The sequence below is a fragment of the Haplochromis burtoni genome, unplaced genomic scaffold, assembly GCF_018398535.1.
Source record: "Haplochromis burtoni strain Fernald_Lab_line unplaced genomic scaffold, NCSU_Asbu1 Contig_7, whole genome shotgun sequence".
NCBI classification, from domain to species: domain Eukaryota; kingdom Metazoa; phylum Chordata; class Actinopteri; order Cichliformes; family Cichlidae; genus Haplochromis; species Haplochromis burtoni.
Genome location: NW_024582368.1, coordinates 1,718,370 through 1,737,966, shown reverse-complemented (window position 1 = coordinate 1,737,966; position 19,597 = coordinate 1,718,370). Strand labels below are relative to the sequence as shown.

General features: G+C 40.6%; 1 protein-coding gene across 2 annotated transcripts in view; it reads right to left on the bottom strand.

The window, feature by feature from the left end:
• The window catches only part of spock2 (SPARC (osteonectin), cwcv and kazal like domains proteoglycan 2), a 39,040-nt gene that overhangs the window by 6,632 nt on the left and 12,811 nt on the right, over positions 1-19,597 (bottom strand). The window contains exons 2-3 of one of the 2 annotated variants that reach the window (XM_005914021.3): positions 14,085-14,093; positions 13,507-13,552 (exon numbers count right to left, since the gene is read on the bottom strand). In XM_005914021.3, coding sequence (XP_005914083.1) covers positions 13,507-13,552; positions 14,085-14,093 — 55 coding nt within the window. The remainder of the gene's footprint in view (positions 1-13,506; positions 13,553-14,084; positions 14,094-19,597) is intronic. The other variant, XM_005914022.3, reaches the window with a different exon arrangement.

The window sequence follows — 19,597 nt, the reverse complement described above, 5'->3', positions numbered from 1 at the left end:
CCCCCCAAAATCCTGCTACGGCTGAGCTGGTTGTATAACTGATTGACTGACTGCTCTGCTGCTGGAGAGAAGGCTTGGAGGCATTAATGCCCAGATGCAGACTCCTCATCCATTTAAACTGTCAGCAGTGCAGCCTTATTCTCTGGTTGCTCCTTATCCCAGTTGGCATTGATTGTGTACACTATCTCAGTACACAATATCACAGACGTCTCCCAGCTTTTCTTACTCGACTCTGTCCTCTTTTGCTGCCACCCGCCTTTCTTTTCCTCGCAGGTTTGATGTTTCACCACCCGCCCTGTCCAATTCACACCAGCGCATCAGCAGAATCACGGTGCATCAGCCAATTCCACCCTTTGGGGACCCTCTCTCTGACATGAAGGAGAAGGCGATTAAGTGTAGTAGGTAAAGGGCCACGCACGCAAAAGGCTATATGTTTTGCAATCCATTGAACCAAAGAAAGCAAAGGAAAGAGAGAAGGAAAACCATAAATACAAATAAGATGATCCTGATTTTTCTAATAGCAAAAACATTTGTAAATAAATCTCGTCTGTAGCGAGTGGCTACAATGCTGGCACGGCGTTGTGTTGTGAGTACAGAAGCATAAGGTGGCTGCCTGAGCCTCATGTTAACTTAACAGGCTTCCACGGATTAAAGCAGTGCCTGCGATGATGACGTTTCCATAGCAACAGGCTCTCCGTGGTCTGGGAATCATTTCTGGGTTGACTGTGATTTGCAGCTCAATCTGGTGTTTCTAAGAACTCTCTCCCTCTCCGTGTCTCAAACCCCCTGTTGTGCAATCATGTTTATCAAGCCACCTTTCTTCCATCTTTTCACATTCCTTTGTCTTCTCCTCACATCAGACATCCTTGCTGTGCGCCCTCACTCTTGGCCTACCTGTTTTGCTTATTATTTTCCACCTCGCATTCCACTATTTTTCCATCTATTCCCCAGTGCACCTACTTTAATTCTTTTTACTTTTAAAAAGCCTCTCCTATGGTTTTAAACTAATGCCTGTAGCAGTAAACCTCTCCTAATTAGGCTCCCCGTGCTTCAGTCTAATCCAATCGAGATTTGCATGAGGTTTATCCCTGCAGATTGGGGATAACGGAAGCAGTGCTCAGGCCACATCCTCATCATCAGCTCTTTTATCTAGTATTTACACACCCAGTCTCTAATGTCATTGGTGCTATGTTGTTTTCTAGGTAGGAGTGTTCTCAGGTGTGCCTGCACTTTGTGCAAAAATAGTCCTGCCTGGATCAAGATGAGCAAATTACTGCTGCTAAATATGATGCTATAACTGCAGGCAACTTGGCAACATTACATTACATATATTTTTATTTTTTATAAAATAAACAGTTAAGATCTACTGTGTTAATTCCAGCTTTTGTGCTAAGATAAGCTACTGGCTTTAATTATACATTTAATAGATGATCATATTTCTGTTCCATTTAAAAATGCTGATTAGTGGCAGCTTTATGCCATCTAAAACCCTTTACATTCACCAGACCTATATGGAAGAAGTAGCAGTGAAATGACAGAGATTTAACACAATTTATTAAATTAAATTATTACATTTCCTCAGAAAATGTTAAATAGAAGAGCCTCGGGAGCAAAAACATAATTTGTTTCACGTGCAAGGCAAACAGGACAAAAGGGTCTCTCTTTTGCCTCTACCTTGTTTTAAACAGGTTGGATCTCACAACATCTATCAATAGTCCTCATAGAGAGTGGACTCAGCACATTCACCCATTTTCATGCGGTCTGCCTTTGACATAACACCAGGAAGTGTCCATTTACAATTTATTGTCCTGTCTACCTGGGAATGATATATGCAAATCCAGGGTGTAATGTGTAAAAACCATTACATACTCACAAACTGTATAAGGAAGAAAGAGCAGTGAAAGGACTACAATTCAGATTACAGTGGAGATTTACTGAATGTCCTTAGAAAATGTTAAACAGAAGAGACTCAGGAGCAAAAACATAATTTGTTACAAGTACGAGACAAGGTTGACCCCTCCAGAGTTGGAATAACAGGCTGTTTCCTTTGCAGCCTTATATAGTTTGAAATTACTGGATAGAAGGAACCCCAGGCGGGCCTAAATAGGATGCTCAGGAAGAGGTGATGGTGAGAAGGACAAAGGGAAATTCCCCAGGGAACTTAATTGGGTGTTTTTCTGTTTTCTGAGGTTTAGAGTTGGAGTAGTGTGCATACAGTACATGATGTGTGCACTGCGTGCAAAGAGCTGGGCAGAGTCCCTGGTAGGGGGAGCGCCAGAAGCGCTGGTTGTTGTAAAGTAAAAACAAGGTAATAGCAGTGGAGATATTTTGCAAAGGGCAAGATTTTCCCAACAAAAACAAAACGGTCTATCCATTGTCTTTATCTTGTTTTAAACACATTATCCCTTACATTCATTAATACCTTCTAGAGCAGCGATGTCATATACCTGGTGGGCCACATACAGCTCACTTTGATCATAAGTGGGCCGGAAAGACTTGTTTACTTTGGTGCTGCATGAACGGCCATGGATGAGGTTTTATTAGCAGGAAAAGCTACAAAACGTATTATAATTGAAAAACGCTAAATATGTGCCCTTCTTATGCTTTTTTGATGCTTGATGCATTGCTTGTGTCGTGCGCCGATTTTGACAAACGAGACGAGACAAGGAAGTTTTCCTTCCTTGTCTCGTCTCGTTAATTACTTCCAGCTGTTTCCCCAACCTGTGTGTAATCTCCCTGTGTTTCTCTGAGTGTATTTCAGTCGTGTCTCCTGTCATTGGCTGTATCCCAATTCAGGGTCTGCAGCCTTAAAGGCCGCCTTTCAAGGCCGATTACGTCACCGCGACGCGACAAAGGCTGTCCCAATTCGAAGGCTGCTTGAAATGCGGCCTCAAATGCGTCCTTAATTTCCCTGAATTTTAAGGACGTGGCGGTGTAGACTTCGTGGCCCAATATATCCCAGAATGCATAGCGCGGCGGTGGGTGTGGATAATTTTGCCGAAAAAAACGGCAGATGAGGGGTGCCCGAAGAGTAAACTTTAAGTAAGTACTGAATATTATGTCACTTATTTATGTGCAAATGTTTAATAACGAAGAACATTAAAACATTACTGTTGGCCACATGTCGGCAAAGTTATGTGACATTAGTGACGTTTGTACTAACTTGGTTTTAAAGCCTTTACTTTAAAATATACGCCGTTCAATAGCTGAGCTTAATCTTACAGAGAATGATCAAAGCTCATGTAGAAACAAACAAATGAACAAAAGATTTTCTCCTTCATTTCTGTCAAACAAAGCTGTATGACACGTTTCCAGCTGTTAGTATCATGGTTGCTAGGCAACCTGGGCAGCGCAACGGAGGCTAGACCGTCCCATTTCACAAGCCTCGCACTTCCGGCCTTAGCGGTCTTTAAGTACGCGGCCCTTGAGGATCGTTGAGGCTGCGTACTTTAAGGCTGCAGACCCTGAATTGGGATACAGCCATTGTAGTCGCTGGTCCGTCTGTGTATTCACCGTGCTTCATCTGTGTGTTCTACCTGCTTTCACCGTCATTTACCTCTGTCCATCCTCCCTCATGTTCAGGTCCTGGTTTGTGTTCAGTAGTTTAGTTGTTCCCAGTTTAGATAGAGAAACGGGACAGAAGGCTATTTGCTCTGTGTTCAATAAACCACCTTCTCACCTTCACGACTGCCTGCGATAGGATCCTCCTTTATCATCTCCAGTGTTGTTCAAGTTACTTGAAAAAAGTAATCAGTAACTAATTACTGATTACTTCCCCAAAAAAGTAATCCCGTTACTTTACTGATTACTTATTTTCAAAAGTAATTAATTACTTAGTTACTTAGTTACTTTTTAAAAACACGATTTACAACCTGAAGAGGTGATAAAGCGATAGATCTTTCAGCCCAATTCTACTTTTTCTGCATAATCCATCATACAAAATGTAATCAAATGGAAAAGTCTCTTTTTTTTAAACTTGTTTTATCAGTTTTAATCTTTTAACTTTATGCATCAAGCAAAAATTTAATTATATGCAACATTCTCTGACTTGAATAAATTAGTTTAACATTTAAACCTATTTTCTGCACATTCCAGCACATAAAATAAAATATTTTTTGTGTTTACACTCAGTCTTTCAAATAGATGCAAGTAAAACACAGCAGAAAATAAATAAAGTCAAAGACTCAGCGGTCCTGTTGCTCTATTTTCACCTGTAAAGCAGGAGTGGGGTAGGCGGAGGTTTACCCTGGTGCAGGTGTGCGCAGCGGTCAGTGGAAGAATCCGCGAGTTTCTCTGTGAATTTCCCATTACGTCGTTGCGCACTCGGTGCTTGTTTAGGGGTTTTTTTCGCTATAAAAAGAAGTTTTCTTCCCACGCACAACAGACACTAATGTTTTTATCACTCTTTATGGAATCAAACTCAAAGTAAGGTCAGTACTTCCACGCTTTAAACGCTGCACGCTCATACTCTCTCCCGCACTGATATATTATCCATTGTTGATCTGCACACAGCTGTTGTCACGAACGTCGCACTCGCTTACGTCACTGTCATGAGACATTCACGCAAAAAAAAAAATCACGGTTTTAGTAACGCAGCGTTCCTACGGGAAAGTGACAGTAATCTAATTACCGTTTTTGCAATAGTAATCCCTTACTTTACTCGTTACTTGAAAAAAGTAATCAAGTAACGCGTTACTGCCCATCTCTGATTATCTCCACACGGCTCACCTCACTCGCCGTGACAAGTTGTGACTTCTTCTCCTCCTATAGCCGTACTTTAGCAGCGATGTTATCTGAATGGCGGCACCGATCCTTCAGGACAATACTGCATTGGCTTCCTAATCGGCCATTATAGCGGGTATATCTTGGCCTTTATTTTTCAAAGCCATCCAGTGGAGACTTTGCTGGGCCGATTTAGGCCCCCGTGCCTTATATTTGAATCCCTGCTCTAGAGGAACAGTCCTTGTAAAGTGTGGGTTCAGCAAAATTCACCATGCTCTTTGCCTTTAATATATCCAGAAAATGTCCATTTACCATTTATTGGCCTCTCTATCTTAGATCAGCATATGTAAATCCATTGTACACTTAAAGGTATACATAAAAACATCAGTGCTATACACATGCACTTAATTGTTAGGGTGTGTGTGCTTGATTAGTCTTGCAACCTTACATTACAACAGTTTGCCTACCACAATTTAATGTCTTTAAGTATGCCAATTTAGTCATTTGTGGGGTTGCACAAATCAACTGTAGATTTCCTGGACCTGTTTTTACAGCAACAAAGAGAGATCACTGCAGTGCAGCTTTAGACAATGGAAACAGCAAAACATAATGAAATAATGACAAATACTCATTCATTTTGCAACACATGTACTGCAGATCCTACTCACAAATATATACACTTCACTGAGGCCAACATTAGTCAAACAAATGTATAGATTAGTTTTGCTAGAGCAGCTGCAAGACCCACAGCACATGACAGAGCGGGCAGAGCAGATGCAGCGGTTGCGTCAGGTTGCAAAGTGGCTTGTAGGGCCAGCAGCAAAGTGGAGAAAAGGTATCAACTGAGCCATCTGATGATATTAAGATTGGGATTAACTATTTGTTTCGGTTCTGAGTCTTTCACCCAGCCTTTTGTGTTTTGGACTTCAGAGTTCTGTTGATTCCTGGTTATAGTCAGCTTGTTTCTTAGTTTGTTATTGTGCTTTTAGCTTTGTGTTTTTGTTCCACTTACTGTTGAGTTCTTCCAGTTTTCCCTGCCTCTCTTGTGTTCCCCATGTATAGTCTCCATCAGTTCTTCCTATTGTATTTTGGAAGTCTCCTACCAATCCTTCACTGATGGAAAACTGAAAATGCTATGTCCAGAGGAACAGAATTTATGGGATCTCCTGCCTTGTGTACGCTGCATTTTGTAGTACTTTCTCTTGTTTCTCAGATAAATTTCTATTGTGTTCCCTGCTATTCCACATCTCATTAATTATCTTGTGTGCTTATATAGCCCTTATCTCCCCATAGATCTTTGTTGTCTCACCCTGTTTCATGTTCATGCTACTATTCATCCCAGTCTGTAGTGTTCCTGTAGAGTGTCCCCATGTTCCTGTGTTTACTGATGGATTTTGGTTTGCCTTAAATAAAATGTTATTTTCACTTGACACCTGCTCATGAGTCTGAATTTGGGGTCCTTTTCCATCACTAAATTTCACACAATTATCTGCTAAAGTACCAGGACAAAAAACACACCGCAAGTCAAACAAAGACAATGCAAATGAAAACTTTCCCATCAGAGATATTCACAGCGTACTTAGTTGTGCTTTGCATGTAATGTCAAATAAATGAAGACAATTCCTTAATTGGCTTGTGTCTTATCTATCTGTCCTTTAATAAGCTGCGGTGAGCTCTCTTGGCCACCCTCATTCGGGACAGCATCGACTAAAGTGGAGTCAGCTACTACGATTCCTGAATGCAAATTTCCACCTCAGTCTGACGGCTTTGGCTCTCTTGTCTGTTGACATTTCTAAAGCTCTGTCTTCCTCTGCAAAGCAGTGTAGCAGTCTGGGCAGCCCGGCTGAGAAATGAGGCCTGTAGGCTCAGAGCTTCGGAGTAAAGACATCACACTGATTTAGTGATGTCTCAGAGGGACAAATCTCCTCTTTTCACTCTTTTGCTTCATTAGGCCAGTCATAAAGGAAGGCAGATCAATGGAGGGAGATAACACACTTGCGTCAGAATGAGAGAAAGGGAAATAGATGAAGGGTTTTATGCTGTGTGAAATGAAAGATGTGGAATACTACTCATCTGACAACCTAAGGCAAGCATTTTAAAGTTTCATAAAAGCTGAAGACGCAAATGCCACTTGTGAAGTTGATCCACAGTATGCTGGTATGTTTGACTGCAAAATAGATAAGACGAGAGCCTCAAAAACTCAGGATTAAGTTCAAAGATGACATTTCATTTTTTAATGTTTGCCATGGCAACAAGTTAAATGAGAATTAAAACCCAACTATTACCGTGGCTTTATGTAGACACTTGTGTACTACTGGAAATCTTTGCTTGTCGTGCAAGGTAGTGACTGAAGAACTGGTGGTTCCAAATTTTCTAGTCTTAGGCTTAGAAAGAAGTTGGTTTGGAAACATATTTAATATTTTTTGTGTTTACACTCAGTCTTTCAAACAGATGCAAGTAAAACACAGCAGAAAATAAATAATATCAAAGACTAGCGGTCTTGTTGCTCTATTTTCACCTGTAAAGCAGGAGTGGGGTAGGCGGAGGTTTGCCCTGGTGCAGGTGTGCCGCAGCGGTCAGTGGAAGAATCCGCGAGTTTCTCTGTGAATTTCACATTACGTCGTTGCGCACTCGGTGCTTGTTTAGGGTTTTTCTTCGCTGTAATGCTTCATCTCCTGCTTTGCGTTTCTGTGGGCGCCCCGTGCTAGCAGTGTCCAAGCGTTTTGTTTTTTTTCCCCCCTTTTCATTCCGCGCCCCCCCTTGCAATGGCTCTGCGCCCCCCCTAGTGGGCAGGCCCCACACTTTGGGAAGGTCTGCCTTAGAGTTTGGATGTACACTCATCAGCCACTGTGATTGGCATTCCTACTCAACTGCTCTAATCAACCAATCACATGGCAGTAACTGAATTCATTTAGGCATGGAGACATGGTAAAGCCAGCTCACTGAAGTTCAAACCAAGCATAAGAATGGGAATAAAAAAGATGATTTTGACGACTTTGAACGTGCCATGGTTGTTGGTGCCATAAGGGCTGGTCTGAGTACAGACTGCTGAATAACCACTTGCTACATTAAGGCAGTGGTTCCCGAAGTGGGGGAGAGCCATTGTGTGTGTGTGTGTGGGGGGGGGATTAAAAAAAAAAAGAATTCTTGGACACTGCTAGCATAATGGGCAGGTTTCTGATGGGGCTCCCACACAAACGCAAAGCACAGGATCAAGGATCATATGCTTCCAAACCACCTTTCTTCCAAACCAAAGACTATAAAATATGATGAAGCATATCTTGCCTTTGGCTTCAACTGAACAACAGCGGTGCCAGGTCGGGATCCCCGAAAGTATTTGTTTCCCCTGCGTCGGGAGCATGCTCTGGGCTGTCCAAGTAATGGACAAACAGTATCCCACAATTCTTGATTTTTAGTTCACAAACACTTCTTATACTGAAATGTTGGCAATGTTAGCTCTTTATACAGTAAAGTTACAGTGGGATACAAATAATATCAGGCTGATCCTGCCACAATTTGTTCCCCCGGTTCAAATCACGGACAAACAGTATCTCACAGTTGTTTAATTTTTGGCAACCACTGCATTAAGGTATGCAGAAGACCATCTCTGAACACACAACATGTTGAAGTTACTCTGAAGCTACTCTGTTGGAGTAGGGATGCATCTAAAAGCTGCAGGACGGTAGCTCTCGAGGACTGGAGTTGGACACCCCTGTCTTACCGGTATTCCAACAGAGCACTTTCACATCACGAATGTGCAACCAACAAATCTGCAGCAAGTGTGTGAGACTGTCATGTCAATGGGGAACAATAGCCTGGGAATGGTTCCAGCACCTTGTTGAATCGATGCCATAAAGCATTAAGACAGTTCTAAAGACAAAGGGGGGGTTCCAACCTAGTATGTGCAAGTTGTAACTAACAAAGTGAGTGTGTAATGTTTTTTGCATTTTCAGTAAATGTTCTCGTCCTTGCATTCTTCCTTCTGAATAAAATATTTCCTCTTTACAGATGAACAGGGCATAAGATATTTCTATTAGCATCCTATCACACTCTCATACACCTGCCAACTTGCCTTCACCCACAGTCCACAATTTCCTGATCATCAGAGTGCCTTAGAGCTGGCAGGAATAAAGCTGATGTCAGTCATTTTACAGTAAATCAAGGCATATTAGCTTCACACCTCTGCCTCACTGTCTTCTCATGCTTTTATACCTCTCACCCATTGGGAACAATAATTAGTCCTTCATTAAGTCCTTGGAAATTCCGCTAATGGACTCAGCTATTCAGCTGACTTCATTTAGGCTGCAAATCTAGTGACAGTGGTTAAGGACAAAACTCCATGTCATGACTTCATCTGGCACCGGCTCAATTAAGGCTGGAGTTGCAGCAGGAGTTAAGGAGGAGACCTCAATTGTTCTGCCTCCACTCGCGGCTCCTGCTGGAGTGTAGATGGAGGAAAAAGGAGGAAGCAGAGCGAAGTGATGATGGGTGGAAGTCGAGCCAATGTTTAGCATTTCCTGTGGGAGTCACATCAGATCCGCTCAAGCGGAGTGCAAACATCTTTCAGCATCTTCGCCAAGGAATCAGTACAGCTGTGGACAGTGCATGTCTGACCCCGGAATAAAAATAAAACCACAAAAACACAGGCAACACTGTCTAATATGGTGAACCGGTGACCATCTGGAAAGCGCTACAGTTCAAATACAGGCCACGGATCGTGCAGCAGCACAGCCATATAATGACATTCCGTTTCAATCAATCTTGCAGCTTTGCTTTCACTGCAAAAGCATCCATCGCAGGGATTTCTTCGTTTTGCATGGATTTATATTCATGCCTGAATAATGAATGCATTATGACACATCTTGAGTACAGAAAAAGGTTTTTTACATGCACATACATTACTGTATTATACAAAGCCTGGGAGGTTTCATGAATATAGTTTTATTTTGAGATAATTGGATATACTTTGGATTCCGGTGGGTAATATGTGTGCGTTTTGTGTTATCATTAAGATCCCATAAATAAATCTTACAGGGTAATAGCCTGTTTCACTGGGGCCTGGACATTTATGTATTAACAGAATATGTTCTCTTTGAGCAAATAAAGTATCGGGTTGTGTCAGGGTTACAGAAGAAGCATTAAAGGGGTGTTTTGCTTTGGACTGCCTCATTTGTAACCTTAATGATACTAGTCCAGAGTTGCCTGTCTTTCCTTTAACACATACAGAAAAAATGCAATCCTGTCTAGTCGGTTTCTTTTTCTTCATTTTATTTGTTACAACATTATTTACCAATGTTACTATCTGATTCATTGCAGAATAGTTAGCCTAAGGCTTGTTTTCTTCCACTGTGACCAGGCAGGCCAACAATTAAAATGTCCACAGAGCGATACAACAACAGCAAGTGAGATGCACTTTGTCGGCATCTTAAATGTATCAGACAAATTATAAGCAAGAATATTTGAATACCAGTCCAAACAAATATAACACAGGTCAATAAAGAGCCAAGAGTGGGCAGATTTTATAGTGATGATGTTAAATTGGCTTCTTTCCATTTTTTTTGAGCAAAGATTCTAGTGGTTTGCTTTGGCTTTTATTTTGTTGAGAAAGAGCCAAGTTACATTTAGTGGCTATTTTAATTTGACATGTTTCTTAAAATTTGCATTTGAGCCAGAGATATGTCAATTTAGAAACCACATCAATCTTCTCACCCTTAATTAAAAGCAACTTTACTGTCCTTTTGATAGCATTAGTTAACTTCTTTAGCTCAGCACACATTATTAAATCTACTCCATGACACTATAACGGAAGGCAGAGTTTTCATAAGGAGGCCAGCTGGCTGACTACTTGTCCAGCAGACTATTTTATTACAAAAAATGTTGAGTTTTGATTTACAAGCGCAGATTAGCTCTGTGCTTATTACTGTCACAGTACTAGGTCTGCGATCCAGGATTTGTGTTTCTGTTCTGTTATTATAATCTTTGATTATTGTTGTTGGTTTTCTTTAGTTCTCAGTTATCTTAGTTCTTCCTCTCTTAGTGTTTATCCCAGCCTGTGTTTAATCTCTGTGTTTGTTCATCTCCTGTGTCTCCCCAGTCAGTCGTGTCTCCTTGACAAGTCCACGTCTCCGTGCCTGTCTCATGCTTCCTGTTTTATTTTGATAGTCCTGTCCTGTGTGTGGTGTATTCTGCTTTGATTCCTTGGTTTCTTTATGTCTAATTAAACCTAGCTGTTCTCTCCTCCTGTGTCTTGTTCCCTTGCTATTCCTGTCCCTCTGTCCGTTGTTGCGTCGTACCACTCCCATGTGCTCTGTGGTGTCTGTGTGTGTGTTTCCTCCATGTTCCTCGTCATCCTCGCTTCTAGTTTCCCAGTGTCTTAGTTCCTTGTCCTTAGTTTCTAGTTCTCTGGTTTTTGATTTTTGTTTCTAGTGTATTTTTTGCTACAGCACAATTAAAGCTGCCTCTTTGAGTGTGTGATGAGTCCTGCATTTGGGTCCACATCCTGCCTGCCACTCAGCAGATTGTGACAACTACAATTTTTGATCTTTCAATATCTACCCTGCCTCTCTGCACTTTTTTAGAATGTCAGTACGCAAATTTAGGCTTCGACAGCCAAAACGTTTCTCAACTAAACCCTAAAGATTATACATATACAGACATATTAGTAAGGGGGCCTAGCACTGATCATTGAGGAACACCTACTATGCTCAAGATGCATAAGTCTAAAGAAGTAAGTCAGCGAAATAGACAGTGTGAAAAGACGGTTTGAAGCTGAGATGGTTTACATGTAAAATGTCGTTAAAGAAAATTAAAATACTGGGAAACTCAAACTACACCTTTCCATAGTTTGTTTTTAAAGTAAGCACTTCATTTGAAGACAATTTTAATTGAATTTCCCTGTTACAGAGCCAAAGCATACGTGATGCAAACCCGAAATGCTGATATTAAGTTGTTCAAAGATGCCATGAACCAGGGCTTTCTACCTGGGGTTTTACTAGTATTTGAAATTTAGGAGTTGTGAGTTATTGTCTTGGTTTTGATTTCCATTCTTTCTTCAGAGCTTCTGGTTCTTCATGTTGTTTTCGGGCCATTCTGGTTTCACACTTTTTCATTAGTGTTCGGTTGCTCTTATGTTTCGGGTATATCGTCTGTTAGCACAGTTTGTTTTCTCACTGTTCCCTTTCCACGGTTCTTCACTTTTATCCATTCACTAAAGTTCTTGTCTCCGTGTCTCCTTGTTCCAGTTTTCGGTTTTTATTTGTTCTGTGCCTTGTTTCCCCAGCTGTGTCTGATTCCCCTGATTAGCCCTCGGTGTGTGCATTAGTGTATATATTGTTCTGCCATTCCTTCAGTTCATTCAGTTTGCCTTAAGATATATGGTGATGCATTTGTAAAAACATTTGTATGAGTAACTGCAGCATTTCTTGCAGTCATGGTTAAATTATGATCGGATAAGCCAGTAATCAAATTGAAACTTTTAGCTTCTCTTTCTATAGAAATATTACGTCTAACTAGGTATTTCAGAGCTTCACAATACTTGCTGAGGCTTTTATAAACTGAGCTGAAAGCAGCTTTACTGCAGAAAAGGCCTGAGCATGGAATCATGTTTCAGAGAAACACAGACATAATGGAGTTCCACAATGGAAAGCCAAAAAATGACTAATTGCTAAAGATAAACATGAGACCGTACGACTGATACAAACGCAACAAGGAAGCACTCGGTATATATTTAGTAATATTGTGTAGCAAGTTACAAATCTGTGGTTTTACATTTAGCTTTAATGAAAGTAGTTCATCTTTTACTTGAACTGTAAAAGCCTTAAGAACCTTATTTGAGCCTAAATACATTTATAGGAAACTCTCAATAAGACCATCAAAAGGGCTTTCCCCCCAAATAAGCATTTTTATAATATTTATGTTCCTCATAATCTTAAAAACAGCATAGTCATACATGTTGGTCCATTTTATATATTATTATCACACAGAAAGTGATCACTGAGTATAAGTTATTTATTGTTTTCTCTAATTAAGCAAGCACACTCACAGGCCACCTTGTTAGGTAAACCTCTTCAACTGCTCTTTAATATAACTAATAAACCAGATGACATTTAGGCATATAAAGTTCAGACTTAGCATTGGAATAGCAAAGAAAGACAATTTTGGTGACTTTGAATGTAGCATGGCACAAGAAAGGCTGGTCTGAGTATTTCAGAAATTGCTCATTGGGATTTCCCCACACAGAAAACTCTCTGGGTTCTCTGGGTGAAAATGCCTTGTTGATCCCAGAGGTCAGAGGAGAATGGCTAGACTGCTAAAAGCTGTCAGAAAAGCAACACTAACTTAAATAACCACTAATTACAACCAGTATATGTAGAACACACATCAAACCTTGAAGGTGGTGGGCTACAAGCAGCAGAAGACAACACTGGGTGCACCTCCTGTCAGCTACGAACAGGAAACTGAGGCTAAGATTCGCGCAGCCTAATCAAAATTGGACAAAAACATTGCCTGGTCTGATGAGTCTTGACATGTGCTGCAACATTTTGATGATAGGCCCTGAATTTAGTATAAACAACATTAAAGCATGGGGCAACCTTGGTCTCTGAGGAGGGTTTCCAGCACCTTGGTGAATCTATGCTGCCAAGAATTAAGGCATCTATGAAAGCAAAACTTGGTCCTAAAACTTCTATGAGCCATTTGTAAGCTATCAAAATTCAACAAGACGCTTTTATGTTCAGCATCTCTCAGCAGCACACACAGGAAGGAACAAGATGTTGTGAAACTTACTGTCATTAGAACCTTGATTTTCATCCCAGGTACGCACGTAGTCATCCTGCAGAAAGAGGAAGAAAACACTACTTTACCATCTGCTGCCAAGACAACAGAGTCAGGTAATTCACAGTGAGTGCACAGTGTTGCTGATATTATAAAATACAGCATGAACACTGCTACACTCCACATCACAGTGGAGAAGTGATGTAGTTTACATTATCACTGGACACTGATTATAATGTGTACACTGGCATGATAATTAGCTAAGTGAGTCACACCAGAGACTGTGGCTGTACATTCTTTATGGAAATGAGCTCAACAAATCTGCACACTCTGCCTATATTCGAGACATATGGTATCAGGGGTGAGCTGCCTTTTAAATGCTCTGCCTTTTTACCCCTCTTTAATTAGAACATTAATCGCTCTAATTAAAATGGGCAAATTGAAAGAGATTTTGCAAAAAAGGGAGAAAAGATGGATGGTGAGGCAAAGATAAAGACACACAAAGAGACAAGGAAATTACTCATGAATGCAAAAGACACTGGACAAAAGGCGGCTATAAGAGAGCTATACAAAAAGTGAAGAGAACTGACCTCTACCTCCTGGTGAAATGACAGCAAAAGGAGAGAAAAGAGTCGATATTAGTCAAGAAGAAAAGTGCAATTTTGGACAGAGCGTATTAAGCTGTATTCAAGACATCATGAGGACACAAAAAAGACTTTGTAAGTTCATTTTTAAATCTCTTAGAGCCTGATTTTATAATAATATATGTAACAAAGTCTTTTGTTGCTTAATTTTGTTTATTTACCACAAATTTAGAAGATCAGATCAGATTAGATTTGACGGAGAGAGACCCACCAACATTAGGAAAGTGGTTTCACCTTATCACTAAATGTAACTGAATGATGGCTGGTGCATAAAAACACACAATATTAAATTTTCCCAACACTGCTTCACCACAAACCTAAACAAGGTGAAAAAGGTGGAAAAGAAGGGTAATGAGTATCGTAAGAATACAAGGTGACAGATGTCTCAACCTGTAGTTGGTGGCACATATGACATTTCAGTTTTCTACCTGTTTCATCTTCAGGTTTGGGACACCTGTCAGTACTTTCCTGATGCAATTTATGTCCTGATATAAATACACAGTGGCAAACTGCATTAGAAATACAGTAAATTTTGTACACTGAATCGCTGAAACAGAATGCCTCTGTACATTTTTATGGTATTAAACTGCATTTCTTTTCTGGCATGACTCATCAGAATATACATGTTTATTTGTGATTTACAATAATTGCATGACTGACTGACGTGTCACAGTTTAGCTACATACAGCAGCATTCCCTTTGTGGTGTAGTGCAAAGCTAATAGCTCAAAGAAATTGAATGACAGATAAAGATGCAAGAATATGAAGTGGTCCCTGGGTGTCTCTGGGTGACAGCTGCACTGAAAACCCTCTGTCATTGCTTTAGCCCCGCATAGTTTGCACGAAAGATGCTGACTGGTTTGCAAACACTTGCCAACTCCTCACCAAGCAGCAGCAGTGAAACTGTGAAATGACTTCACCAACAGCGTTGCTGAGGATATCCTGAGCTTTTCTGCTGGTCTGCTGTTTTTAACGCTGTTAGCTGCTGTTAGCCTCTGTTAGCCAGTGTTAGTGAAACTTTCTTCTAAGTGGATCTAATATTGTTAGACTCTGCTGCTGAGTGAATAAACTCTAATACAATGTAAGAATGTCAAACAAAACAAATGTTTATCAAAGAGAATGTTTAATTTTTTTGGATGCTTAAGCCTAACATTAGCTAGACTAACATTAGCTTATATCCAGCTACTGTTGCTGTTTTTAAGCCAGTTGTCTGGAGACGGGAAGATTGCATGTTTAACCTGTTAACAATAAGTAACTGTGACAATATTGGAGGTGAATAGTCATGTTAGAGCCCTGACTTCAGTTCAGGAGACGAGGCTTCAGTAATGAGGAAGAGGTGAAAATAAGGGAGGAGAGAGACATAATGACAAAGAGATGATGAAAATATAGATGTGCAGGTGTTAAATGGTCATATATAGTTTGAAGGAGCTATTTGTGATGCTTAAATTAAAAGTAACTTATAAGGTGTGCTACATATGAGGCCAGTCTCTAGCCATATAGATGTGATTAGGGGGAACTATTAGGCGGGCCACCATGGCAGCATCTACCTGCTCCTATGCATTTTTAATGGATTAATACTAAGTTTATGAGAATGCATCAATTTTCTAAATAACCTGAAGAAATTACTAACTGTACCTTTAAAAATTGTTATTTAACATCTTGATTGACATGGGGAAAAATTAATTTTTAAAACACTTCAGCTTGTATTTTGGGGCTCTTCATCATCTGCCTGCAGGAGCTCCTACTTAGGATGGAGGATATGCAACATGTCTGACAGAAACCTCTGTGTCTGTCTGAGTACAGACTGCTCAGAAATGGACTGAACCAGATGCAACGGCTTAGATTTTGCCCGTACACATAAGCTGCCATAACCACAACGTCTCATACTTCATGAGTTGTCGTGTGTACTCCGAGACTTTCAGCCTGCGTTAAAAAAAAAAAAAAAAAATACAGCCTTTGCTGCAAAGGAAAACTCAAATTACCAGTGTGGTCATTCCAACTCAAAGGGTAATTTAGATGAATACCAAGATACCTAGAGGATTTAACTTGGCAGGTTATCACGAGGAAGTTGGTATGTGGAGGACACTGTTTGTGTTCATCTGGAGACAGCCAGCAACCTCCAGCCACCACTTGCCAATCAGCCAGGGAATACATATTTTTCCCCAGTGATCAGGGGATGCCGCTCATTTGCCAGTGGATCTTTAGTCCTGTGTGACAACGTAATAATACTTTATGGCAAAAAGATTATACAGATTACAATAGGACTATCAAAATAACAGTAAAATTCTGCAAAGCTTCTACTTTTGTGTACACACACAGTATGATAAGTTGTTGTTATTGTAGATTAGTTCAGGCACACGGTTAACCCTTTAAACCCTGACCTAATTTACCCTTTAAACCAGGGGAAGGAAACTCCAGGGCTCAAGGGCCGGTTTCCAGCAGGTTTTAGATGTGTCCTTGATCTAACACAGCTGATTTAAATTGCTATATGACCTCCTCAACATGTCTTCAAGTTCTCCAGAGGCCTGGTAATGAACTAATTATTTGATTCAGGTGTGCTGACCCAGGGTGAGATCCAAAACCTGCAGGACACTGGCCCTCAAGGCCTGGAGTTGCCCACTCTTGCTAAAAATGCTAACCGTCACCAGTGACGGGTTAGGGTTTAAAGGGTTAAAGAGTTTAATGTTAGCAAAACAAGTGTTTGGAGCATATTGCCATGTCTGAAATAATAAATATGAGTCATTTTAGGATATTTACAATCAGCCACCATCCCTCCTTAGCGATGACTGACTCATAACTGTAAACATTTACTGTACTGGGAGAACGTGCCAAACCGCTCCCCTGAAGGTCATATATCCCAACACAACATGCGAGAAAAGCAGCCGTCGTGAAAGCCAAGATCGTCTTTTTTGACCCTCACCACTGCAACACAGAGAGGTAAGTATTTTCATCACTAGCAAAGGCTCCACTTGTGATTTAAAATCTACCCCAGTGCAGCTCAGATGCTCTGCTCATCCTCTGCTCGCTGCAGTGCCAAGCTTATTCCCCCTCCTTTGGTAACCTGGCTCGTGTCTAAATCTTAACTCAACACTACAGATGAGCTTTATGGACGATTGCTGGTTATGCACTTTAACCTTGTCTGGTCTGATGGAGTCACACATTTAGAGTGTAGACATCAAAGAGTTTACAACCTGGGCATTAATCCGATGCCTCCCATGCCTCTCTTATTGATGCTACAGCTCCTGCATTATTTAGCAGCCTTTCTGTATTTGTGATTCTGCCAGGACTGATGAGGAAACTGTCCTGCTGCGCTGAAAGGACTGGAAATCAATGATTTCATAGAAGAGAGACAGCAGAAAATGTATTCGGGGAAAATAAATTCTCCTGAGTGCAAACTGAAAGTGAGCATGAAACGTGGAACAAGACGACAAGTTTGGCACGCAGCGGAGAAATTACATCACCTCGAATATGATTCACAGACCAGTACTCTGATGAAAACACTGCTGGCTTTTACACAGAAGTGATTAGAGGTAGCAGGCAGCGAGAGATGAAAACACTCAGGTGCATCCAGGAGCTCTGTGATCTAACTGATAACATCAGAAAGATCTCCTCTTGTTAAACAGAGCGGGAAAGCTTACCCTCCATATCAAACACGGCAGAGTGTTCGTCCTGCTGCCGGGCTACAATACTGATTGACAGATCACAATCCCTCATATCTGTCGGGGGAGGATCACAACCCTGTGAGCCTGTCCACCGAAAGATTGGGTTCAACTCGGGAGGAACTGCACAGAGTCACAAAGATCTCTTGACAGACTGAGGTCGTGCTTGTTTGCTGGATTGAAAAGAACAAACAAGAAAGCGTTTGAAATGAATGTGGGGGTGTATGTCCCCCACACGTGTGACTGACAAGTGTTTTGGGGTAAATGTCAGCTGTCAGATGCACTCTGCGGTTATCCTGAGGGGTATGTTCATGGTAACTGCAGAGTGCATCACGGGCTCATCAGTAACAAAGGATACAGTAATAACACTCTCTGGAGGAGATGCGTACAAGCCTGGATGGAACTTTATTGACCTTTTGCTGCAATTTCTGTTAATATCGGCCTTCAGTGGATTCATCACATTCGTGCTAAACCTCACAGAGCTCTGGCATATCCACAACATCAAAAGAGACCAGGGGCCACACAATTCACACAATAACAAAATTATTTAAGCATGACAGCAGCCAAAACCCTTTTGTGAGGGAGGTGAAGTGCCTCAGAGCTGTTGCATACTAAACACAAACGTGTAAATGTGAGCCACTCACAAACATATAATTTATGCTGATGCAAAATATTCATTTCTGTGTCCCTGTTTCCTGAAAAACAGCAGATGACTGTTTCTGGTTTAATCGTAGCAAGTAAGTACATGTCTAATTCTACAATGTCTAATTAAGGAAAAAGAAAACTTCTGAATGTAGCTCATGAAAAAAAATACAAATTGTCAACTTTAAAATACAAAATATAATCTTTGTCCATGCAATTTTAAAATAAAACTGATTTAATATTTGGCCTTGCACTGGTGATGCTTCATTTACAGCATCGTGTTCAATCTACGGCGTGCTGTAGCCTGATGTGGTCCATCCCAGAAATGTAACTACATTGCTGTGATAGCTCGGTTTGGTACTAATACGTGGTTTGAGTGCAGTATATTGATTATCACGAGGATAATACCTCAGTGAAACCAAATGTAATAGGCTGTAATTGTTGCTTATTGTGTTAATAAAACAGATTGTATTCTGCCCATAAAGACACAAGCCATTTATCATTCCCCTAGCCTTGACAACACATGTATTAAACTCAAGAATCAAAGTCCCTCCCTACTTCGTTTCAGTAAGAGTAACTGTTGTTTTGCAGGTAGCTCCAAGTGCAGGATGAACAAATCAGCTTCACTTGCGATGGTAGACCAATAGAGACCCACCAGTGCATGAATATATATACATCTGTAATGCCTAAGTATCAAATCAAATCAAATCAAATTTATTTATATAGCACATTTAAAGACCGAAGTACACTAAAGTGCTTTCCAGTAAACCAAGATACAGATAAAAATCACAATATAAAATATAAATTACGGATATAAAATATAAAATAATTACATAATCTAAATGCAGAGCCAGATGTAAGCACTAACTAGTATAATAATTTTTTGCACTTGCTGAAAAAAAAAATCGATGCTGATGCTTTTTCTTCAAGGCTAGTGAGGATGTGAACAGACTGCTACCTGGACCTGCAGGATCTTCACTCTTAAGCTTACTTTACACCAAGGTCATACTAATGTAACATAATCTTCCTTCAGAGTTCACAGACAGATGGGCTTCGTGCCCAAAGTCAGAGGGACTGAAGGATGAGGGCACAAAGAAGCTCATAATGTACAATAAGAATTTCTGTCTGGTGGAAATAGTAATTAGCTAAGTGACAAGCA